The following is a 25,746-nucleotide window of genomic DNA, read 5'->3' as shown; positions in this document are numbered from 1 at the left end:
ATTGAAAATGGAAAATAACTATTGGGTCAACTTTTTCCTCTTGAGCACCTAGTATTTCTCATAGAAATCATAGTTTTCAAGGCGCCAAGGCGAGGCTGGGCGTCAGGGGGGCTCCTTGTCGCCTAGTCACCTAGGCGGGCGCCTAGGCGATGGATTTTTTTATGTAGAAAACATAGATCCTAGACCATAGCCATATTTCCTTAATAATTATTCATAGTTTTCATAAGAAAAGTATAGAGTTCATGTTAAAGTATAGAAAATCAACATATTCATGAGAAGAAAAAAAAAAGAAGGAAAAGAAAATTCAAAAAATATAGGGGCTGAACCCTTATTTTTGTTATAGGAAAAGAAGAAAAGAAAAAGTAGTAGTAGTAGTAGTAGTAGTAACACACAAAATGATTATTATAGTTTAATAATGCCTATTTTATAATTATAATGTCAAATTAGTAGTAGTAGTAGTAGTAGTAACACACAAAATGAATATTTTAGTTTAATAGTGCCTATTTTATAATTATAATGTCAAAAAATAAAGAATAAAAAAGTATTTTACAATACATAGTACAGTTCCTTTTTAATCTTTGGCACTAAATGTGCATGTATGATATATAATATACACATTTTTGCCCTAGAAATTTATTTCTCTGACATATTTCAGATGTGAGCAATGTAATACTCAATATTGTTGAAGTGGATGCTGTGACCCCAAAATTTTACATTCTTGCAATAGCAACATCAAGGTAAATGCTATTTGGTATGTGAACCTGTATGTAAACATTACTATGCTTCTAGAAGTGCAGTCAGTTGAACTTGTAAATTATCTCTGGGTGGTAAGGAACAGTTGCAAATTCTTTTTTTTCTTTATGATCAGTGCCTTTTTAATTATAGTTCACTCAATGGAATTGCAGGTATGGTCAGTTTGACAGTGCAAAAGAAACTTTTGAGGTTATTGCAGATTATGAAAGCATGCTTGATCTATTTATATGCCATCTTAATCCCAGTGCCATGCGGCGTCTTGCTCAAAAATTGGAAGATGCTGATGCTGACTCAGAATTGAGGCGCTATTTTGAAAGGATTTTACGGGTCCGTTCAACTGGATGGACACTGGGTATTTTTGCCAATTTTGCTGCTGAAAGTATGGTTCCTAAAGGGCCAGAATGGGGTGGTGGAAACTGGGAAATCAAGACTCCCATTACCATGAAGGATATACCTCAGTGGGAGTTGGCAGGAGAAGTAATGCCATACATGAAGACAAACGATGGTACCATTCCATCTATCATCCCAGAACATATTGGTGTCTATCTGGGTGTAATTAGAGGAAGGGGCAATGTGATAGAAGTAAGGGAAGATAGTTTGGTTAATGGATTCCGAGCACCTGCAGCTAAACCTGTATCCAGTAAGCTCAATGGTATGGCTGATGGAGATGCTAAGTTGGGTTCCTTGGCTGGTTTGGAAACCCTTAACAAGCAATTGGCAGGCAACACTGCTGCAGATGAGCAAGCAAAAGCTGAAGAAGAATTTAAGAAATCACTATATGGTGCTGCTGCTGATGGTAGCAGCAGTGATGAGGAGGGAGTATCAAAGGCCAGAAGGATCCGCATACAGATACGAGACAAGCCAATTGCATCTACTCCAGTGGATGTCAATAAGATCAAAGAAGCCACCAAGCAGTTGAAACTTGGTGAAGGGTTGGGTCCACCCATTAGTAGGACCAAATCTTCAGATCTTGCAATGGTTTTGACCCAACCAGGTCCTGCAACCACTGCAACTGTGACACCTCCTGTTTCTTCTCCTGCTGATCTATTTGGAACTGATTCGTTGGTACAACCTGCAAAAGTGGGACAAGTAACCCCAACAGTTATGGGTGTGGGAGTTACTGCTGGACCTATCCCTGAGGACTTTTTCCATAATACAATATCATCCCTTCAGGTTGCAGCCTCTTTACCTCCTCCTGGGGCATATACGACAAGGTCGGATCAAAATTCTCAAGGGCTTGACATGAACAAGGTACCCAACCAAGTTAATGCAGCTGCTGATATAGGCCTTGCAGATCGAGGAGTGCCCCCCCAGGCAACTCAACAGCCTGCTATCCCACTTGAGTCCATTGGCCTGCCAGATGGTGGTGTGCCACCACGGGCAACTCAACAGCCTGTTATCCCACTTGAGTCCATTGCGCTGCCAGATGGTGGTGTGCCACCACAGTCCATGGGCCAGGCTGGTCTCCCTCCACAATCCCAGGCTCCAGCTGTGCAGACTCCAATCTCTTCACAGGCGCTTGATCTGAGTGTTCTTGGTGTACCGGGATCTGTCATTGCCGGAAAACCTCCTGCCTGCCCCACTTCTCCTCCTGCTGTTGTGCGCCCTGGACAAGTAAGTTATTTTATTTATTTTTTGATCGGAACCCTGGAGAAGTAAGTTATACTAGAGAAAAAGATGAAATCAACAACTAAAGAGAAAGTAGAGAGAGGGAAATCTTAAATATTTCACATCCACAATAAACTAGTGTTAGGCCACACTTTTTTGCTATGGAAACTTTCTTACAGTTAAAATCATCTTGAAACAAGTGACAATGGGATAATTGTTGTTAACTGTAACCAATAATGAATAAGATACTCTCATTGTATCCTTTCTAGAGGCTTAACCAAGTGCATTGCTAGGTCTCCCTCTTATAATTTTTCTAAAATTAATTTTCTTTAATTCCATAAAGGAGATATTTAATAGTTTTTTACTAGACCCATGCTTTTCCTAAGGTTAGACTTCAAAAGTGAAACATATATCTACATAAAGTCCATGAATGTTTCTTGTTTTCATAATTGTTTGAATTGGTATCACATAATTGTTTGAATTGGTATCACAATGTCACAGGAATGTTTCTTGTTTTCATACATAAAGTCCATGAAAGAAAGTTTCTCTTTTCTATGGGAATATAAATTATGTTGAACTTTAAAATGCTTTTTTAAGAAAAGTAGGAAAATTTATGGAATATCTGAGCGGATATATAATATGTTTAAGAATGGTATTGGAATATCTTCCTGAACATCTATGTGAATATTGTTTAAATTTCAAATTCCTTGTAAATACTATGAGATATTTTGTTTTAATCCAGTAATCATTTAAAATGGATTTTACTTTCAAATCAAAATTTATCTACCATACTTAAAACTTCAGACAGAAAATTACAGGAAACATCACAAACCTATCTTGGTACACATGCTATAGCTTTCTTTTTAAAATATAAAATAATATCAAAACCATATATTTGCATAATTGATAATAACCTTTTTTGTCTTTGAAGGGCTTTTTCATAGTTTGATATATGAAAATATTTTAAACTCGTTTAGCATTTTCTATGATTTGCTAGGGCGAGGTTTAGAATTCCAATTTAGTTCAAGTAGAAGAGAGAAGAATATCCCATGTTTCCAGAAGACTTAATGTGTTGCTGATGAAACAAAAACATAGTTTGCCTTTGACATTTTCAACCTTAACAGTTTCTAAACACACTTGATTGATTCTCCCCCTCTTTGGAAATACTCCTATAATAGACATTTTGCTGAGTGAGCACCATCAAGGTTTAGCTTGATATCATTCATCATGAGAAACAACACAAACAAGTTTTGCCAGGTAGCAATAACCTAGAGTAATAAGGGAAGTAACGCATAGGGTGTTGAACCTATCTGAGCCCATCTTGGACAACTGGAACCATCTTGTTATTGGGCTGAAACTCTTCTGTTATCTGTTCTGTTTTGTTGGTTTCAATCTTGCTTGTTTTCTTTCACAGGTTCCTCGTGGGGCTGCTGCTTCAGTATGCTTTAAAACTGGACTTGCACACCTTGAGCAGAATCAACTTCCAGATGCACTTTCTTGTTTTGATGAAGCTTTTCTTGCACTGGCCAAGGACCAGTCTCGTGGAGCTGACATTAAAGCTCAAGCCACCATCTGTGCTCAATACAAGATTGCAGTTGCTCTACTTCAGGTATTGTCATGAAAGCCCAGGTTGTGGGGAGGAATAAAAAGAAAAAGTGCACTAAATGACCTGATGATGCTACTTAAAGGCATTTGTAACTTGTCTAAAGGGAACCCCAGTGCATGAGGCTCCCACCAATGCGGGGTCTGAGGAGGGACAGGTGTATGCAGCCTTATATACAGAGGCTGTTTCCAAGATCTGAACCCTGGTCACCCAGGCTGCAATGGACTCTTTTGTAAAATTACATTGAAAAATCCAGGAGAAAAGTAGACCAGATGGGTTGGTCATCTAGTTAATCTGTTTTCTAGGCTTAGTAGGACTCAGTTTGTATTTAAATAAAGTCTAGATCCATATTCTTCTTTATTTGTGCCACGCACAAAGCCTGGGTAGTAATCAAATAGAAATCAGACAAGAGTAGCCGATTTTTAGAGATTCCTGCCACATTATCTTGTATTGGTTGACATCCACAGATCGCTACTTAGGAGATCATGTCCGATGCCTTAAACTTGATATTTGTCATGCATAATTTATTATGATAAGAAAGCTAACCACCTGTTCTCCATCGTAGGAAATTGGACGGCTGCAGAAGGTACAAGGACCTAGTGCAATTAGTGCAAAAGATGAAATGGCAAGACTCTCCCGCCACCTGGCTTCCTTACCACTTCAAACAAAGCATCGAATAAACTGCATAAGGACTGCCATAAAACGGAACATGGAAGTGCAGAACTATGCTTATGCAAAGCAGATGCTCGATCTCCTCCTGTCAAAAGCACCACCTAGTAAGCAAGATGAGTTGAGGAGCTTGATTGACATGTGCATTCAGAGGGGATTGTCCAACAAGTCCATTGATCCATTAGAAGATCCTTCCCAATTCTGTGCTGCCACGCTCAGCCGCCTGCCAACCATTGGACATGATGTTTGTGATCTCTGTGGGGCTAAATTTTCTGCCCTTTCAACTCCTGGCTGCATCATTTGTGGTATGGGGAGCATTAAAAGATCGGACGCTCTGACAGGGCCTGTTCCTTCACCTTTTGGTTGATATCAAACTTTAAACTATACCATTTAGGACCAAATTCCCCATTGGTCGACAGTTATTTGAGCCAAAAAGAATTTTCAAGCACGAAGCCACCATACGAATCGAATTAATCTTTTGGGGATCCCGAATAGTTACAATTTGTTCTTTTTTTTTTTCCTTGCATTTTATTTTTCTGGCGTGGGGGACGTGGTTGAGAGACTTTGGCTTATTAGTTCTGTAATATATCGCGTTTTTGAGTTATGGTTTTATTTTTGTTTATCCTTTTTCTCTTGTATATTTTAATATTTTAATTGCTTAACTAGGCCTTCCGAAACACTAAAGAACGGGTATGTCATTTGCTGCCTTGTTTGTAAGTTGTAAGTTGTAACCTATGCACGAGTGGAAAAAATGGTCTTCCATAGGTGCAATAAAATGGTTTTACATCCTGTGAGATCGGCGATTGCCATTCCATTTTCTCCAACAAATTAAGAGGCTGTTTGGTACTGAGGTCATTTATTTAATAAATTTATCTTGAAAAACCAAAAAAAATGGTTGATAAACGTTTTTTTGATGTTACAGCTAGGTGTCATTAAGCTCCACATGAGCTGAACTTAAATAAACACCTTAGTGCAAGGTTCAAAGTATCAATATGTATCGGCCCATATCAGCCAATATGTATCATATCGGGAGACTGGTTCGGGGGGTGGACGGACCTTACATTGGCCCCTCTGAACCGGATTTGAAAAAAAAAACTACCGATACGCTAGGCGTATTGGGCGTATTGATATTTTAAACCTTAGTGTTGGAGGAAACTTCAAAATTGGAGTGGCCATTTCCATTCCGATTCCAACTGTAGTGGAATCAAAATCTCATTTACATTCCTGTTGGAATGGCATTCTCCCATTTGAGGGAATGACCATTCCTTGCCCCTCCCTTGGGAATGAAATCCCATTCCTATCGATTCCAACTCCTGTTTGAATCAGGACCGGATTCAGTAGGTATAACATAGGAAGCATGTTGAAAGTTGTCATTAATCTTTTCCAATGATAGGTTGGGGGTATTTTAACGGATAGGTGTCAATTGAAAGTGCTAATTTAATGTGCTTACAATGTCATGCCTATTTGATCTAGACTCGTCTGAACTAAACAAACAGACTATGGCAATAGACCATTCCGATTATGATTCTGATTCCAATTTTGATATATTGGCTGTTTCTATAAAATGCAGTAGGCTGCATAGATGGCAAGGGATGATTCTGGGCTTGCCTCATAAATCGGAGATTCTTAGATGAACACATGGGACCATATTTTAGGTGGAGTCTGGACCCTTCTGCCATGCATAAGATTCCTAGACCGTTTAGGGGTTCTCGAAAAGCTCTTGCATGCAGCTTACCCTGCATATATGCAATAGAAAGTTGAGTGGTTAATGCACATGATTTTGAGGATCCAGTGCGTGTCATGCTGAGGCCATTCCCCACGCAAGAGCAAGGACACCACGAGCAGCAGAAAACAATAATGATAGTAACAGCAACATTCAATATTCATGTCAGCAGGCATCAGTATAAAAGCCATCAAACAAATACTTTTCCCTCCACCACTCTCACTCTGTTATCTCTACACCGGAGAGCACTTTGTTCGTTGCTTCAGCAAAGCTTCTGCCTCTGCCGGTAGTGCGTCAGAAAGACCACTCACCTTTCTTTACCCCACATTTTCTTGAGCATGGGACAAAGTCAGATTCTAAAATGTTTATCATTTGCTTGAATTTGTATAGGGGTTCGAGGGGGCCTTTGCAAAGCTGTCTTCCTTTTCATACCAATAATTCATTTTAGTTTGGCCTTGTCGGACTCGTACTTTTCGTTTCAAATATTTCATATTAAGCCACACCCTTGGCTACTTCTCTTTCTCACTAGTATTAGTACTTTTGCCGTTGTAAAGAAAGTATGTCCCGTTTGAATTTCATTTGTTTTCAAGTCTTAGAATAGAGGATGAGTTTGATGCAGTAAAGCTTCTCTCAAATGGGAATGGGTCCAAATATGGACCTCGAAGAAACACTCCATGTACCTGTAGCATGGGTTGAGTAAATTCATGACAGCTGCATCCACTTTTTATGTCACCCGGCAAGACCACATGCATACATACATACATGCCACATATGCACATATATAGACGTGTATGAATGCATTTTCCTAATCCTTGAGATATTATGACAATTATTTGAGGCCAGTTAAAAGAATCCACCCCACTGGACTTTGTCTAGAGCCCTTTTTCGTGTTAAAACTTAAAAGCATTAGGTTTCGGATCTTTTCTCTCTCTCTCTTTGAAGAAGAAGAAGAAAGTTTTCTTAGAATAAGGATTGGTATCTTGTGTCACTATCTCTATTCGTATTCTTTTAGGGCTTCCTTTGAAAGCCTTTAATGGATTCAGATCATTCTAGCTGGTGTCATTTGTTTGTCTTTCTTACGCATGAGTCATGACCAAAACCATCCTTGGCTTTGATTTGTTTGTTCAATTTGATTTCTAATCTTAGAGGGATCTAAAATGGTGTTTGTACTTTATCCAGTCAGCCTAATTTATAACCAACATTCTACTTATTCTCTCATTCCTTGTGAACAATAAACCGAAATCTGAAATATATGGGTCATTATAATCTCTCTCAATCTTGATTAATTTTTGTTGGTTTGAGTCAATTTTGGACAAGGGTAGTATTCAAATCAATTAGATAGATTCAAATCCAATTTATTTACATATTTGGATATTTGGTTCAAAACTTCAAATACAATTTGATTAAAAATTCAATAAATCTGTACAAGACTAGCATAGATCTACAAAACTAAACATGGAACAAGAAGCTATATATCATAAGGAAAATGTATGCTGTTTGAAAGACATTATACTGAAAGAGCTTTGACTAATCAACTCCCCCTCACCCTCTGAATTTTTGATAAATACCACCTAATTGGTTATCACTTTTATGATATCCGTTATAAGTTTTTTCCAATATCATGTCTTTCTATTACATAATCAAACCCCATATCATAAATAGACAAAAATAGGTTTAACTAAATCTCATATCTTGGTATAAAATTGCAAAGTAATTTGTAAAAAGGGTCAACAATTAATGCATGCATGCCATAAACACACAAATACATATATACATATTATATAATCGTATTAGTCCAAGGTTGATTTGATAAACACATCTAACTTGATTGAATCGAATCTGAATTCTAATTGAACTAAATCTGGTATATTTACAGTGCTGGTTATCATCTCATCTAGGGATGCCAATGGGGTGAGTTCAGGGAGGGCTTTGTAAATTCTAGGCCCTACCCGCATCCCTATCTCCCAACCCATATCTACCCTAAAACCTGTAGTGGGTTGGATTTTGAAAATCCAAACCCTCCCGTACATTAAAGTGCAAAACTCTCCCTAACCCTACCTGCATTCTATGGTAGGGGCAGATTGGGTTTAGAACCTACATCTAATTTCTTATTATTTCTTGTCATATATAAGCAATAAATAAGTAAAATAGCACAAATAAACAACAAAAAATTCAACTATTTGATTGAGACATAAAAAATACATACACTATCAATTATCCTTCACATAAAATTCAAAATATTATTAAATTCAACACATAGTACATAAACTTTATATGCTTTCCAACAATATGCAGGTCGGGGAGGGTTGGGTTTAGGATAATACACTACCCTACTTATACCCATACAGATTGTAGAATCCCAAAATCTGTCCCCACCCCAAAACCCATCTTTCAATCAAAAAAAGCCTACCTTGTTGGGGAGGGTAGGGGTGAGTACCCATTAGTAGGGTAGAAATTACCATCCCTAAATTCTCATCACATATTGAACTGTTCTCCCCATGTTTTCACTGACTTGACATTGAATGCTTGAAGCACAAAGAAAGAATTGCTTCATTTTAACCTTCTAAATTAAAAAGTAAATTATTAAAGCTGCATTTGGTTGCAGTGCAAATCTTGACTATAGCAAAATTTGTATTCAGTTCAGTTTTGCTTTTATTTGTTTGTAATTATGATTTGCATTCCTACCTAATACAAAATTTGTCTTGTTGTCTCTTTTGCATTCAATGCTAGTGGAAATTTTGCACCCCAAAACCTGATACAAAATTTGCACCACCTACCTCCCACACTCAATTCTTTCTCATATAAATTATAAAATGGAGACCATATCATCTTGCATCCTACCTTATTCCTAAACAGATAACCCTCTTCCTATCTCCATTCTCTTTCATTTAAAGTGAAGGTCACTTCATTTTACTTTCTATTTTCCTTCTCACAAACAGACAAGACAAAATTAAATATGAAGCAAAAGTAAATCAGAATTTATACTCAGGCTTTTTGCACACTACCATACATTTACACTAGTGCAAATGAAATTTGTACTGCATCCGAACGCAGCCTTGAGCAAACCTTGCCACAAAGTAAAGGTGAGAAGGAAAACTTGAAAATAAATTCAGAATAAAGTAAAATGGAATAAAATAAAATAAAAATTAGAAATGATAAAACTGTATCTAATGTTCATAAATGAGGGTATTTTGGTAAAATAACATCTGTCTCTTCTATTAACAAACCTCTTGTAGTACCATGATCAATGGAGATGTATATAATTAAGTAAACTCAAAGGATGGTAGAACCGTATAAGTATTTGCCTGTAGAATTATCTTGGAGAGCGATTTTCAGAATCAAGTATCGTAATGGAATCCAGATTTCATTTTCATCAATTTGGTCCTCGATTCCTTGCAACACTTTCAACCATGCCTTACGAATATCTTTCATGAATGAAAAACATACTACGTACAGAAATGTTACCAATGCAGAACTGCAAGTATTGTAAGTAGGGGTGGCAATGAGCCTAGCTTTTTACGAGCTGTTCGAGCTCGGCTTGTGAAAAGCTCGGTTCGACTCGGTTTCAGTCGAGTTTAAGCTCGAGCTCGAGCCCAATTTAGTGGTTCGATTATTAAACGAGCCAAGCTCGAGCTTATTAGAGCTCAGCTCGGCTCAGTTTCAGCCGAGCTTGAGCTCAAGCTCGAATCCAATTCAGTGGCTCGATTATTAAACGAGCCGAGCTCGAGCCTTTTAGAGCTCGGCTCATGAGGCTTGCGAGCCGACTCGAATATATATAAAATAAAAATATTATAATTCTTAATTTTTAAATATAAAATAAAATTTTTTATATATAATTTTTATTTTTATAAAATATAAAACGAGACGAGCTCAAGCTCGAGCTCGAACCAAACTCGAGCTTGATACTATTCGACTCAACTCGACTTGAATCCACCCCTAATTGTAAGGACCCTTGGAGAGCTTTTTTTTGTGTGTATGTGAAGACAAATTCCCATCTCAACGGGAAGATGGATCATGTGCAGATTGGCGCCAAATTGTTGTCTTTTTCTAATCAAAGATATCCTAAACTTGTGTTCAGATCTTCGCATCTCTTTTTGGTTTTGTCAACAGAATGGCAAACTTGGCAGCTCATACTGCTGCTCGTGGGGGGTTTATTAATGGACTCGGGTGCTGTTTATTGCAGTCCCCCCAAGAATGGCCATCAGAGTGTCCTTTTCTTTTGCAGCAGATAGGACTGTGGTTGAATGTTGATGGCTGTCTGTATGTGCCTGGTGTCCTGTTGTTAGTTTGTGTCTGTTGTTGTTGATTGTGTATTGTTCACGCAATTAGGCTTTGAACTTTGATTGTAGGGGCTCCTCTTGTCTTGTAAGTAATTATTTCATGGGTTCATTTAGAGAGACATTGGCTTAAAAATGAAGGCACCTTTTTTATCCCACAACTGAAGATCCCTCCTAGTCTAAGGGGTCATCTGATGATGACTAAAGAGGCTGAACTGAATGTCTTAATACCTTGTTCATTAGTGAACAAGTCATTAAGCAGCTAAGCTAATTCAGCTGTCATCATCAAACGGCCCTATGATCACATAAACCTTGCCAATACGTACCGAGATTCTTTTATTTCTCATACTTACAAGAAATCATATCCCATGCTTCCTCTAAGACGGCATTAATCATTTCAGAATTTCAGAATTTCTTTTTTCTTTTTCACTCACTCCCCCCCGTCAACACTCCTCTGAAATTCTCAAGTCTCAAAAACAAACTTACTTCACAATTTTTGTCGGCACAAATTAAATATATTAAAGGGAAATGCTATGCAAGATATTACTGTTCTTCCAGTACTGTCATTTTGATTTACACAGAAACCAAGTGGGCGATGAGTGTCTACTGTTAGTCATTGTCATCCTAGTCGGTGGCATTCTTGTTTTTTCTTGGCCGTGAGCCAGAGGCCCAGAGCATGAGCATCCATTGTCAAACGTTCAGGATTTCCAACAAAGACTCTTGTTGTGGGCCCCCTTTTAATGCCATTTTTACAAACGTCCATCACTCAAAAACAACTAGAACCTGGAACCTGAGATCATGTTCAATGTGCAATCTGATGAAATCAATGCAAACCCAGTGTATATAGAAGTCTAATAAGCAACCTTCATCAACCCCACCCAATAGTCAGGAAAGAAATTGTACTGTATTGACAGACAATATTTTGGTTTCAGGATCTGGAAACATTAATATGTGATTTTTTCTTATCAGCTTCCTCTTTCCATCATTTAAAGGCGCATCTTCCAGTAGTCCATTGTAGGACCTCAGCCACCATTTTCTGTTTTCTTCAATCAATCAATCAATCAATCCTGTTAACATAACTAACAGCATAGGTATTTGAAAAGGACATAAGCAATGCACAGAAGGAAATAATGAAATTGCCTTTTTCATGTAAAGCTCTTCCTAGAAACAGATACAATAAAGGAATCGCCACACCCAAAACCCCTCGTGGAAGAAAAAAGGAAAAACATTTCTGTGACAATTACATACAAATGGATAAAATTATATTTACTTTTATTCTATGCTTGCTATGACTGACTGTGTACAGACCCTTCATCCCAAAGCCCTTTGAATGTTTAAGACTGAAGATTACATTAGGATGACAGAGCAACTATCTGTGTAAAAGGTACCTGAAACTGAATTCATATGGAATTACTTGTACCACCTGAGAAAGAGGCTCCATTCTCCCTCTTTCAAGGCACTTCATTGCTTCCTTCCTGAGTTCATTGGGCAGCTGCAGGCAAATCCAATCCAGTAATGACTCCAAGTCCTTTGCAAAGTCAAGAAGATACCAGTCTAACAGCTTAGGGATTGCCAACTTGTTTGATGTTGATATACCAACTGCTGCCTGTAGGTAGTCCCTCTTAGCTGCTTCCAGCTGATTCTCAACCTGCGATGCTGTATATACCCTCACCTTCATTTGACAACATTTATTTCTGAGTTAGTAATAACACAGGCATCATTTTAATCGAAAACAAAAATTCTTCAGTGAAGCATTTCAAATCATGGCAAGGAGAATAATCTAACTTGGATGAACTTACTGCAGGGGATGACCAGCTTCCACAAGAAAGTGCAAATGTAACCAAGGGTTCAGACCACTCCAATCCAAAGATGCTGCGCGCTGTCATCTCATCATTTTTTGGACCTTTTGCATAGGTCTGATTAGAACTCACAAGAAAAAAGGGTACTTTATCAGCACTAGGAATTCCATATTCTGGGAAAATCCAAGAGGAAAAAAAAAGGTAGAAAGAAATTATCACTTATCCCCTTGCTTACCAACCCTACCCACACACCTATAGAACAGACAGAATTTGTTAAATGAACAGCACTTACATATTTTGAGTGATAAGGTAGCCTTAGGATGAAATGCTCAATTGTCATTGCATTCAACAAGTGGCCACCTACATTTATTGTTGCCTGGTAGATACAAAAAGGACAATGCATCACTTGATGCCTTTACTGAGATTTACATCACAAAGGAACAATTTGAGCAAATTGAATAAGGAGAAATCTATATCAAGTTGTGTATACTTCACCCATCCATGGATGAGGAAACCATATGATTTATCCAAGTGATAACAGTTGGCTTTTCTCTTTATTTGTCATTTTATTGTTACTTATGATTTATCTATTTTGAATAGCCAACAGTTCAAATACTTTAAATAACCAAATGAAAGGGAAGTAAACAACTAGAAACTTCTAGGCACTCATATCTTTGTATTCCACTAGAGTGTGAATGAAAATATATGACTAGAGGTCCTGATAATAATTCAAAGGTTGGATAATTATGACCATTCTACTAGGAATCTAGGATGAGTGTTTTAGTAGGCCTCCTATGAAGAAATCATGGAGACCACATCCATGCATGCATGCCACATATAACATGTATAGTTACTTTGGAGCTGTGCATCCGGAGTTTTATGTGATAGGCGAATACCACTTAGATTAAAAGGAAAAATTTATAAAACAGTTGTGATACAAATGTGTATGCTGAGATGGATGAGTGGAAAAACTAGAAAGAATAGGATCAGAAATGAAGTCATTCGAAGTAATCTAGGAGTAGCTCCAATAGGTGATAAAATGAGAGAAAATAAACTGAAAAAGGACATTGGTATAAGACCAACAGCACCCATAAGAAGTGATGTGTTGCGAGTTGAAGGGGGTAGAAGGGCTAGGGCTAGACCTAAAAGGACCATGGGTACAAGTACTAAGAAATCATTTAAGCACCAATAACCTAACAATGTATATTGCATTAAACAGAACAGAATGGTGAAACAAGATTCGTGTAGCCAACCCCACATAGCTGGGATAAGGATTTGATGATGATGATGCATACATCCATTAACTTAAACAACGTAAAACATACAAGAATTTCACATTGTGATCAAAATTCAATTTAACCCAGTAATAAGAGAACTTGGATAAAAACAAGTAAAAGATAGAAGATTTCTGATGTATCGTATGTGTAACGAAACAATATTTCATGACAAAAAGAATGCTCAATAGCCGTTACCTTCCGCATCATTGCAACGATCATTTGGGGGCTCTCCGGTATCCCATCCTCTAGGAACGCCTGGACCAATATAAGAGTAAATAGCCTTTTCTCATTTCACTTAATACAGTTTAAAGTAAAGTACGCGTTGCAGAACAATACAACATGCAGAAAAGAACATGAAAAAGTATATATATTAATTGGCTTCATATGAGGAAACTATTCTGATTAATGGTCATTGTCATTCATACATTCATCATGCATGAATTATAGATGTTGATCCAGAATGCAAGCTTCTGCTGATGAGTAAGAACATCTAGGTTGACAGATGCAAGCTTCCCAAGAAGCAGCCTGAAAATTAAAAAAAAAAAATTTCACAAGTATGACTAGCTGCATTTTATGGCATAACTGAAATAAACCAATCGAATTTTAATTCCAATAGCTTACTTCAGTCTCCGGATCAGAAACAAAGAGTTTGTTCTTCGATTTGGATCAATTGAACTAGCTTCGATTACAAACAGGTGTTTGTATGGACCAATATCCCTCTTTCCAAATTCTGAACAAATACCATAAGGATCTCTGAACTCTGGTTCTTCATAGGTTTCATTAGATGTTAATCCTGACAAGGAAGACAACATATCGGGTTCCGTTCCCCTGTTCTTCATCCTGCTCATCCTTAGGAAAATGCTTGACAGGCACTTCAAAATATCTTCAGAGATTTTGTTAGGACCGTTACTCTCTCCTTCTGGTGCTGTTTCTTCAGGAACAACTGATGCGCTTTGTTCTTCTGTGTCTTGTTCTATGGCTCCACATTCTAGCTGGATATTTAGAAACTCATGCTCAAATTTACTGTGGCACTAGAAGGCATCTGGGAAGTGTTTCTGCACTGGAAATGGCAAATACATACCTGTAGCTTCAGAGGATCCAAACGCTTCTCTACTGATCTATTCTCAATGGGGGGCCTCTTCACTGGGGTTCTGATTTTTGTGTCTCTATCTTTTGGGGATTGCTTGTTGTTCTTTGACGAATTAGTGCAGGACTGATTCTCTTTTCCCCGCGCATCTTCTGAAAAAGCCGATGAAGGATGAGCTTTCTTCGAGGGCTGTTTCCCATTTGAGGGCCGAATAGAACAATGCGCTGTTCGATCGGAAATAGGCTCAGAGGCCAACTGGGTCGAAGCCGAAGAATTGCCTGGAATAGAAGGTAGAATCCTTGCGATGGATGTCGCCAAATTGGTATCAGCTTGTGATGAAGCCTTGACTTGTTCTATTTTCGGGTTTCTGCATGAGTATGGCTCGTATAAATCTTTCGGACTCTCTGTGTTCCTCTTCGAGGATGAGATGTAGACAGCTTCCTGATAGAGACCTTGTCTGAAATTCACAACCTGTTCTTCAAGCCGAACAACCTCCTCTTCTAAAACAGCTACTTCTGCAAGAAGCTCCAATGTCTGAAAGAAAAAACGAAGAATGTACCTTGAGACTCGTGTGAATAAGAACATGATGTTTGGTTGTTTTAGGATTGATTTAAAGTGTTTCCAGCACAATTTGAGTTTTATCTTGTTTCGTTGTCCCAATTAATGTCATTCGTCCTTCCTCATTCAGTTCTGTGATAATCATCATTTCTTATTCTAATAGTTTCCTTTCTGGTGTAAAATTGAGGGGAAAGACCAAAGGATAAAAGGAAAAGACAGAATTTAATGAATGAGTACTAACATATGGAGGGAGATAAGGAGGAAGACGAGGTAGAGCTCCTAAAGGTCTTGTGAAAGCCCTCTCCAAGGCTCTGTGAACATTCTCTTCATGTCTGAGCTTCTTTTTTAGCTTATCGACCTGCAAATTTTAAATTAAAACAGAGCGATAAGAAAAGCAATGGAAGAAAAATAATAATAACAAAGGACGAAGTGAAATCCAAATAGTCTTGGTTTCAAGAGAAAGAATATATATACATCTTGTAGTAATGCCATCTTCCTTTCTCTGCTTGAGCGGCGTCGATTTACTGTTGGTTTCTCGGAATCCATTAATCTGCTTGCCTGCAATTCCATCTTCTCCTTCTTCAGAAAGGAAAATCCAGAAAAAAAGAAACCACTAATCACTCTCTCGATCACTCCAGAAAAAAAGAAGCTAGAAATTGTAAAAAGAAAAACCGAGAGCTATTCTGATTTCGGTTATGGGTGCCTACTTTATTGAGCTGGAAGGAGAGCTTACAAATATGCAAGAACAAGAAAAAGGAAAAGAAAAAAAAAATTCAGCTTTTACTTTTTATAGAAAATAGATAAGAGAAATCACAGGCATATCTCATCGATAAAGACAGAGACGATGGCTAAGAAAGGAAGCCAAATTTTCAATAATTATAACAACCAATCCGAGGCTCTCTTCAGAGATGCATACTTTGCCATACTTTCTCTGAGCTTTAACCTTCTGAGACCTCTCCATTAAAACGAAACTATATTTTCAAGCAAAGCCGGAAACCCATATCGGAATTTCACCAGAGCTGGCAACTCAATCGAGTCATAGAAGAGCTATCACAGTGTGGAGCTTCTCCAGTATAAAGGCAACCATTTATTTCAATGAATAACAGAAACCCAGTTCGGATTTTCATCAAAGGTGCCTACTTTTTCATGCTTCATTGGAGCTTTCATGGTCTGCAACGTCGTCCGGACTCTGGTATTCATCTTTTCTTTCTGGAAAACGAGATAGCACTGGAAGCCATCCAGAAAAGAAGAAGGAGAAATTAAAGCAATAATAACGACCACAATTGTTGAGGAAAAAGAGATTATAGAGGTGGTGGTGCTGAGATAACGGGAAAAGAAATAAAAATGAAGGCCGGCGTTAAAGAGAGATCAGAGACCTTGAGAAAATTTTCATTCCTTTTCAGAGCGGGAAACTTGAATGCAACACCCTAACACTAATCCCTGCGTTCCTCGATGGGCGTGAAATAAAACAACAAAACCCACGGTAGAAGACGACGAGATTTCGAGCTGAACGGTCATCGAATAAAGCGAAACCGAAGAAGAACAAGAAGGTTTTGAGGTTAAAATTACAAGTCTAGAAAATTTTGGATAACTCGAAGATGCGAACGAGAGAGAGAGAGAGAGAGTTCAGTATTCACTGTTTCTTCATCTCCTTCGTAAATCGTAAACCGTAAGCGTTTAAAAAAGCGTTTTCAGAGAGAGAGAGAGAGAGAGAGAGAGAGAGAGAGGAGGGAGGTGGTGTGACACCGTGACAGATGTTATTCGAGAAATCAAAATGCAAGGAAAATAAAATAAAAGAAAAGAAGGAAGTAATTATAAAAAGCATGCGCATCTTGGCGCACTTTAGTTTATCGGTCGACCCCCCTAAGGCCCCAAATCCGGGCCGGCGGGGCTCCCATCATGAATTAACATGCGCTTCTCTCTTTTTAAATATATATATATATATATAATATAATATAATTTAATTATTTGTATATTTTTCTTTTCTTTTGCTAATGAAATAACGAAAAATACCCCGAACAATGCAGGAAATATGGAGAGGATGCAACTTGAAGAAAGAGGTTTCTGGTTCTGGAGAAGGCAAGACCCAGTTTGGGAAAGGAAAGGGAGCATTATGAGCTGGAACTTGGCAATTGATCGTGTTGTCCCAACTGCTTACTCGGCTCTGGGCCGAGTTGTGGTTTGGACCCAACCCAGTAAATGTAATTGGGAAAAATGGCAAATCGTCATCAACTACTCTTTTCACATATAAATTAAAAAAAAAAAAAAAAAGGCTGTCCCAGTCACATGGTTTCCAACTAAGCTTTTTTTAATGGAGAAGCACTGGAGAGAGATGTTGATACGTTGGCCGAGGAGGGTGTTTTTGTCAATTCATGTAGGCACGTGGGGTTTCGCATCAACAACTGGAGCGTATGTGTATGTCGTCTCTTCCTTCTTGTTTGGGCTTACGGAGTCGCCGAGTCGGCCAGTCGGAGCTCCGGTGGACGGTGGACCCAAAACAAATAGAATAAATAAAAGAATTCTTTTCAGTTTTCACTCTTTCTCTGCAACTCTCCTCGAGGTCGAGGAGGATTAGTTGGGAGATTCCGGCCTCGTTCTATTGGCCGGTTCAGCACGAACCAACCATGAAGAGGACCGAAGGCAGGATTGGATTTTTTATCATTTACAGAACAGAAGTGGGACTGCAGATGAGGGGATGGGAAAAGAAAAGATGATGATATGCTCATTGTTGGTGTCAATACTTAATAGCAGGCGGCAGGCGCAGCGAGTAGTGAGTACTGTAGCCTGTAGGTGGTGGACCAATGTATGATTTTAATTCGTGAAATCAAATCGTCTGATCCACTCGATGTAAATGCCAACCCACTTCCCAACGTGGCCCACTACCTGTGGGCCCATATCCAATGTCCAGACGGTTGTATTTTGATTTTGTGTCCACCTCAAAGCAAACAAGCTATGAATATATAAATGATAATTTCATGTAATCAAGGGCGTTGCGTAAGCGTGAAGGAGGAAAAGGTGTGTCCCAGCCGTAGATGCATAGATTAGATTAAATAAGCATAATAGAGATGATATGATATAGATTGATTGACGCTTGTGAATATGGGCCACTGCCTGTGCTGTGAAGTCAATGCCTCCTAGTCCTAGGTCCTAATCAGCGCTCACCCATCAGGTGTACAGATTCTGAAACGAAAAACTGTAAAATTAAAGCAAAAAAGAGAAGACTGAAGAAGAGCCAGTGGCGACTGGCGAGGAAAGCAAGGTAATCTTCCATAGGCCAATACCGTTGGATCAGAACCTTTCTACGTCGGAAATTGATAGGGTACACTGCAGCAGGCACGGTCGTCGACGTACAGAGCTGCTAAGAGTCCCACCATTAATAGATACGCTGTGGCCCACCTGGATTATTGTGTGGTCCACGTGCACCGATTTCTTTACTCCGTTTCCGCTTGATTTATGAAAATGCTAATAATCCCCAATCTCATCATCTGCTCATGGATTACGATCACGATTTACGACTCACCTTCACCTACCGAATGGTCAAGATCGATTCCAGAGTTTGTGTAGCTTCACTTGGCGATAAAAGTAAAAAGTTAAAACAAAACAACAAAAAGTCATTGTTATATGATGAAATGAATTCTAGCCATGTGATATGCTACGGTCTTTAATCCTTTTACTTACAAGTGGGACCCATTGAATGGTGGTGGTGGTCCTTGATCCTTTCTCTATCTAAAGCCTCCTCCACATTACAACCAACCCTAATCTCTGAGAGAGAGTGAGAGAGAGAGAGTCTCTGTGTTTATTTGTCACACGCAGGCCGAGCGGCTGAGAGCCTGAAACTTGAGAGAGAGGGGCTTTACAAAAAGAGAATGGAAAGTTGAATTACAGGAGTAGTGAAAAACAAAGAAGAAGGACGAGAAATGGATGAAGCAATGAAGGAGAATGGTGAGAGAGGGATGGTCCCACCATTCATTCAACTTTTTCTTCTTTTCTAATTTGTTTTATCTTTAACTTTATATTCAGTTCAGATGCTTCAGATGATTCAGATCATATGAACATCTAGAGAGAGATGATGATGGAGGGATGGATGAGATGAGAATGTGAGATGAATGAGTAGTGAATGAAGAGGAATGGACACGGTTCAGGCCCAGACATTAACACATCGCTTTCTGCGCATTAGACTCCACGTGACTGTGACACCGCCACTCCACAAACACAACACATCCTTGCACGTTGTCGTTTATTGCTTAAGAACTGATTATTAGCATCTTAAAAATTGCTTTGCTTTTAACATAATCCACTTAAATTATTATCTGCTCTTTTTTAAGTTATAATGACAAGATAGTCTCTCACTCTCTCTCTGTCATTGCACGGTTTCACGGAAAAGCATTACTTTGCTTAGGGAGAGAACTCAGCGAGGATAGAATTAATTACGCTCTTATGTGATAGAACCACATCAACATTCAACTACCCTATTAATGATGTGATTATCATTTTTCTTTTTTAATTTAATGCCTAAATACAAATTATAATATATCCATTCTGTTCCATCAGAGCAGAGGATTCAGAGAAAATAAGTAATAAATTTCATAAGCAGCGTTTAATTGATTGAATAGATTATTCCATAATTAAACTAAGATTTCATCTCCAAATTGTTTCCGTCCTCTTCTTTCCAAAATGTGGGACATCCGACAGTGCAGTGGGAGGAGGGATTGATTATGAGGTGTTTGGCTCGCCAACCTGTTCACACCCTTTGACTAACCTCTAACTTTTTTTAAGGTTTTTTTTTTTTCGGGGAGAGGGGAATATTATGGCCCTACAACTAACAAAAAGAAAAATAAAAACAATAATACAAACAATACCAATTCCTCAAGCAACATATTCTAAGGCTGCATTGGTACAAAATGGAGGATAGAATTTCTTTTTTTTTTTCTTTTTCGTTTCTAAATATTTCAGCCATGTATATGTCTTTGTAACATTCCCATCCCCCGATTTCCTCAACCCAACAGGGTTGGGGATGGGGATTGTTTTGGTGGGGCGGGGACGAGGACGAAGATTAATAAAAATTCCCGATTTCTCCACCCTGATCCCGATTATATATATATATATATATTAAATGTTATTTATATTAAATATATATTTTTTATATATATCAAAATATATTTAAAACTTATTTATTTTTCAAAAAAATACTATTATCTAAAAAAAGTCAAGGATTTGGATCCCACGGAAAATCCATCTTCATCGGGAATTAGAGATGAAGGACAAATTTTATCCCCGGCGAGGGTCAAAAAACGGGATAGAATTAATTTCAGAATCAAAAGCGCAGGGATGAAGAATATAATCCCCACCCCAAACTAACCCTATTGCCATTCTTACTTTGTAAGGCTTAAAAGGTTAATTGGGTTGGGTTGGGACAATGTAATCCCACCTTTTTAAATGCGTCCTTACAGGATTGAAAAATCAGAAATTGTGTACCGCTGCCGGCTGCCGCCTGCCGCAGGCCCATTGCCCATCCACTAAACTGGAGTCTGGAGCCTGGTGGTTACATGGATGCATTTGATGAGAGTGAATGGTGGTGAGAAATTAAGGAAAATGGGAAGCATGAATGAATGGACGTAGACGTAGTGGGAGTGTCCTTCCCTCCTTCCCTTCGCCAGAGACGAAGAATAGATTTGTTACTTGTTTATGTTGAGAAGAGAGCGAGTCGGAGACATAGACGATACCAATCATGTGATGGGGTTGACTTGCAGAGATGGATAATTTGGTTGAGATCTTTAGATGAAGACACAACACACACTGTTTTAACGGGTCCCATTCCCCCCATTTTAATCCAGCCCCGTGCTTCTTAGTCCTTACAAACACTATATGTAGAAGCGTGAAGAAGGGTCACGATTTTGGACGTTTTCGCTTCATAACTCTCTCTCCACTCTCTACTAATTATTCAGATTCATTATAATATTGAAAACAATTATCTCTTTGATTCTTTCGGACTTAGACCCATCCAACAATATAATGTCATTGCAACGACAAGTTTTGGACCATTTATTCCAACCTAATCTAATCATTAACACTTAAGAGGGTGTTTGTGAAAATGTTCGAACGAAAAAAAGGTGTTTCAACTTTCAACAAACACGTTTTACCTCTGTTTTTTACACTTTCAACAATTTTGTCAAAATCTTTCTATTTATGATATTATTCACGATTTGAATCATGAATCTCAAGAGTTTTGATTCGAATTTTATGTCTGAATTCTGAGCATTTTTTTTGTCTGAATTCGATTTGGTTTGGGTTTATCTTTGCATTTTTTTGTCTACTATTATTGATTGTACTCTCATAGATTATATTTGAGATTCTGAGCATTTTTAATGAAATTAGCTATTGCCTTAAAAAAGTGGTAAATTTTATTGTTTTAAGTACATAAAAAATAGGGTAAACTAACTTTTCCTATATATATTTAATTTTTTGATAATTTGTAAAAAAAAAAATGGAACAATTTTACCATTTACAATACAATTCGATTCGATTCTATTTTTTACAATTTAAAATAAGATTACGATTTTCAAAACATTGCATCTCAAACACATCCCCCCCCCCCCCCTCCCCGCCCAAATTCCAATCAATCGGATCTGATGGTTCTTTGGGCCTCAGGCTCATGGAACTGAATAAGCCTTTTCTTTCTCATTGCTTAATTTGGCTGATTTGATCTCCCTCTCGGGGCAATAAACTTGTATAAAATTAGAAATTAAAATTTTTCATGCAATATGAGTTAATTAATTAACAAACTCAAATTGCATACCTGTCTTGACTCTTGAGATTCCAGGATTTGATGGAGCGGGTAAAGTTTGATATTCCATTTAATTCTTATCAAGTCAGGTTGGAGCAGCTTCAAGTTCAAGGTCGCTTCGGGTTTGACAAACCCATATCCAACCCGTTGACAGCTTCACCCCAACAGGCGACCACATACAGGATACGGCAACAGTGTCTGAAACCAAGGAAAAAAGAACAAGAACCTAAAATCTCCAGTCGACGTACGCAATACAAACTGTTTTTTATTTGATTTCGTAATCGGATGGCATTGTATTTGAATGTGTGTAGAGAATAGTTTAATATCAATTAGATTATAGGACTCGGACAGCTAAATGGGGAACTGGGGATCACCATATCTATATTCTATCTTCACTGTACCCTGTGATTCATGAATTAAAAAAGAGTGAATTGTGAATGAATACATTAAAATGACAATCTTTCTATTTGTCTGAGGGCCCGTTTGTTTTCTCTTAATTTTAATCTTTAAATTTAAGACTGCGTTTGGTTTGAAAGAAAAAATAAGAAAATGAATGAAAAGGTAAAAAAATCTATACAAGATTTGTAAAGGTTTATTTACATTTTTCTTTATTTTCTTGTTTTTTCCTTTAAACCAAACACAGCATAAAAGAAGAATGGTCGTTGGTTTTCTCTTATCTCTTACAACTTTTTGTTTTTCAATGATATTTCAAAAAAAAACAAACAAAAGTTCTCATATATGAAACCAAAATAGATATTTGATAATTTTCGGAATTCAGAACAACATTTTCTACATTCAAAAGTTTAAAGGAAAAAAAATTCACCCACTACCAAAACTAATCTATCATGTCTCCCCTAATAAGAGAAAAACTGTAGATTTAAGAAATATCTAAGAATTAGGTCTATATAAAACCTAAAGCCAGACTCATAGGAGCCAAAGCCAAACACAGGAGGCACTCCTCCACAATCATGAAGCCAGGTGTTTGTTATGTTCCCTATCATCCTATCTCCGTATAATCCTTTACCATCTCAACCATCAATTATGTTTATTCTTTTTTTGACCCTTTTAAAAGAAACCAATTATACATTGCGTTGGCCATAATTTACTTGGCGTGGTATGAAATATGAATACAAGGCAGGAGAAGGGGGAGGAATGCCTCGTGCCTGCCGCCTGTTTGAACAATGACCTCATCCAGATCATGAAATTGTCTTCTTCTTATATATGTTTTTTCTCCTTGGACAGGTAGCTCACCAGGGTCCCTCCACATGACGGATTGAAAGGATTCCTAAATGGGAGCTGGGCTATGCTTTCGTCACTTGCCACCGTCCCGATTTTCTGCCGCCGGTCGATCTGCATAAAATCTGTTTCATGCAAAATACCAAGTGAACAACGCAAGAGGATAGATGGATGACAAACACCAAACAGAGAAATGGTCCAGATGCCAGCTCGCTTATGATAAATTGTTAATGGGTACTAACCGTGTACTCCTCTGGATTCCTTCAAGTTCAATGACCTCACTAGTCTCCTTGCTAAATAAGTCATATTTTTTGTGTTGTCATTGTACAATATTTGTTGACTCTCCCAATACAAACAAATCAATATACTATTTTAGGAGGGTTTGGAGGGGAAGAATATCGTATTTGGTACAAATTTTTTAGATAGGGCCACTGCAACAAGTGCTCTTATGGGTTGATCTTTACCATCAATTTGATTGTAAAAGGCGACGAGCAGGGCTATTGTCCGGGCCCGAGATGGGTCAGGCTTTGGACTTATGTCATTATACATTTTATATTTAATATATAAAATATCGTGTGTCATTTTTTATGATATAGATGTTTTATATATATAAATATATATATATATATAGAATATATTATGTATATATCATCGTGTCAGGTGGAACTAGAAATGATCACCCCTTATGAGGCCCATCATCTGTGGTTGGTGCATCTCTACTATTATTGCAATACAACAGCAAATTAATCAAATTTGGTTTTGGTTTTTTTTTTTTATGAATGCCCCCTAACAGTTATATAACAGCTAGTTTGGGGGATATTTCGGGTAAAGTGATAAATAACTTTATAATGACTAAAATACCCCTCTCAAAAACTAAAAATAACTAGTTTTTAGGGCATTTTAGGCAATTGAATTATTTTCAATTTTTATAAATAGCCTTATCCTCCACCATTCTCATCGCACCAATTCAACAATTCTTTTAATCTCTTCTCTAGTTTTCATACTCTCTCAAGTTTCAATTTCTCATACATTCTTTGATTCTCCAATTCTCAACTTTATTGAGGTTTCAACAAGAAAAAAAACTTGCTCAACAGTTCAAGTATCTCAAGTTAGCAATTTGGGAGGCTTGGACTCTTAGAGTTGAAAGGCTTTAACCATTGCAATCAAGTTGGGATTCCAAACTGACAATCCGGGTAAGAGCAATTAGATTAATTTTTATTTTTTTAGAATTTAAAAAATGGTTGACTCCCCCCAAAACCAATTCCCCAACATGTTCAATGTCGACAATATTCAGTCACATCATGGTAGTATTAGCACTGATATGGATGCTATTGGTATTGATGGAACTTCTACCCTTAGTACTGATACTAGGGGAAAGAAAAAGAAGGGCACTAAGTTGATTAACCCGGTTTGGAAAATATTTAAAATAGAGGAAATTCAGGGGAAAAGGAAAAAGAACTATTTGCCAAAAATGTAGGAAAGACTTTAGCTATTATAGCAAGGGTGGTACTGACCATTTGGGCATACATTTGCTCACCCATAAGAAAGAATAAGAAGAAGAAGGGAGAGAAACAACACAAACACAAATTGGGTGGGGGGTTTTTGGTACTTTTAAATATTCTCAAGAAAAAATAAGGCAAGAATTAGCAAAATACATTATACATGCTAAACAACCATTTTTGTTAGTTGAAGATACTAAACTTGAAAAATGGTTACGTAATTCTATAAATTCATAATTTAAAATTTTTTTAGGAATAAGGTTCAAAATATCGATACAGGTCGGCATGTATCAGTATTGTTTTTATGTGTTTTCTTTATTATTTTTTTCGAAACTAGTTCAAAGGAGCCGGTCTACCCTCTAAACCACTTGCTGACCCGAAACACCCCCTGTAGGGGCATATTGGAAAGGTTTTGATGCGATACATATCGGCTGATACAGGTCGATACCTGACAAAATTTTGATCCTTGTCTAGAAATACTATTAGATTAGATGCTTTAAAATTTTTTTATTCATATAAACAAAATTTAATTTATATGTTATCAAATCTTAATTCTAAAGTTGCAATTAATTATGATATTTGGACTTCTAAATTTAACATAAATTATATTTGTGTTACCAAACATTTTATTAATGAAAATTGACTTTTAAATAAAAAAAATTTAAGTTTTACTAGGTTTGAATGGTCACATACTGGCCCAGCTATTGCTGCAAGTATTTTAAATACTTTACATGCTTATTGAATTAACAATAAATTATTTTCTATTAGTTTTGATAATGGTAGCAATAATGATTCATCAATAAATATTTTAAAATCTCAATTAAAACAATGTTTAAATGGTAAATTATTTCATATCAGATGTGCATGTCACAT

General features: G+C 37.5%; 2 protein-coding genes across 13 annotated transcripts in view; one reads left to right on the top strand and one right to left on the bottom strand.

Annotated features, from left to right (window-relative positions):
- LOC104605601 (uncharacterized) overlaps positions 1–5,461 on the top strand; it is a 79,955-nt gene extending 74,494 nt beyond the window's left edge. For both annotated transcript variants that reach the window (XM_010270438.3, XM_010270434.3), the window contains exons 22-24: positions 906–2,367; positions 3,776–3,970; positions 4,530–5,461. In XM_010270438.3, coding sequence (XP_010268740.1) covers positions 906–2,367; positions 3,776–3,970; positions 4,530–5,000 — 2,128 coding nt within the window. In that variant the 3' untranslated portion in view covers positions 5,001–5,461. The remainder of the gene's footprint in view (positions 1–905; positions 2,368–3,775; positions 3,971–4,529) is intronic.
- Positions 5,462–11,156: 5,695 nt separating this feature from the next.
- LOC104605611 (uncharacterized) lies at positions 11,157–17,132 on the bottom strand. 11 transcript variants are annotated; one of them, XM_088887964.1, is made up of 12 exons: positions 16,731–17,129; positions 16,495–16,581; positions 15,829–15,933; positions 15,596–15,712; positions 14,791–15,330; positions 14,331–14,701; positions 14,135–14,234; positions 13,905–13,964; positions 12,725–12,808; positions 12,433–12,549; positions 12,022–12,305; positions 11,157–11,676 (listed from the first exon to the last, which is right to left on the bottom strand). In XM_088887964.1, the coding sequence occupies exons 2-12, from the start codon at positions 16,552–16,554 to the stop codon at positions 11,616–11,618; spliced, it is 1,899 nt and encodes a 632-aa protein (XP_088744090.1). In that variant the 5' UTR covers positions 16,555–16,581; positions 16,731–17,129; the 3' UTR covers positions 11,157–11,615. The 11 variants fall into 11 exon arrangements, with proteins under 11 accessions (XP_088744090.1, XP_088744088.1, XP_010268776.1 ...); XM_088887962.1 differs by having other exon boundaries at positions 11,435–11,669; positions 15,829–15,912; XM_010270474.3 differs by having other exon boundaries at positions 11,436–11,669.
- Between the last annotated feature and the right edge of the window lie 8,614 nt (positions 17,133–25,746).

The sequence above is a fragment of the Nelumbo nucifera genome, chromosome 5, assembly GCF_055504915.1.
Source record: "Nelumbo nucifera cultivar China Antique chromosome 5, China Antique-T2T, whole genome shotgun sequence".
Classification (NCBI taxonomy): Eukaryota; Viridiplantae; Streptophyta; class Magnoliopsida; order Proteales; family Nelumbonaceae; genus Nelumbo; species Nelumbo nucifera.
Note: the sequence above shows the minus strand (reverse complement) of the source record. Positions and strands in the feature narration are given on the sequence as shown.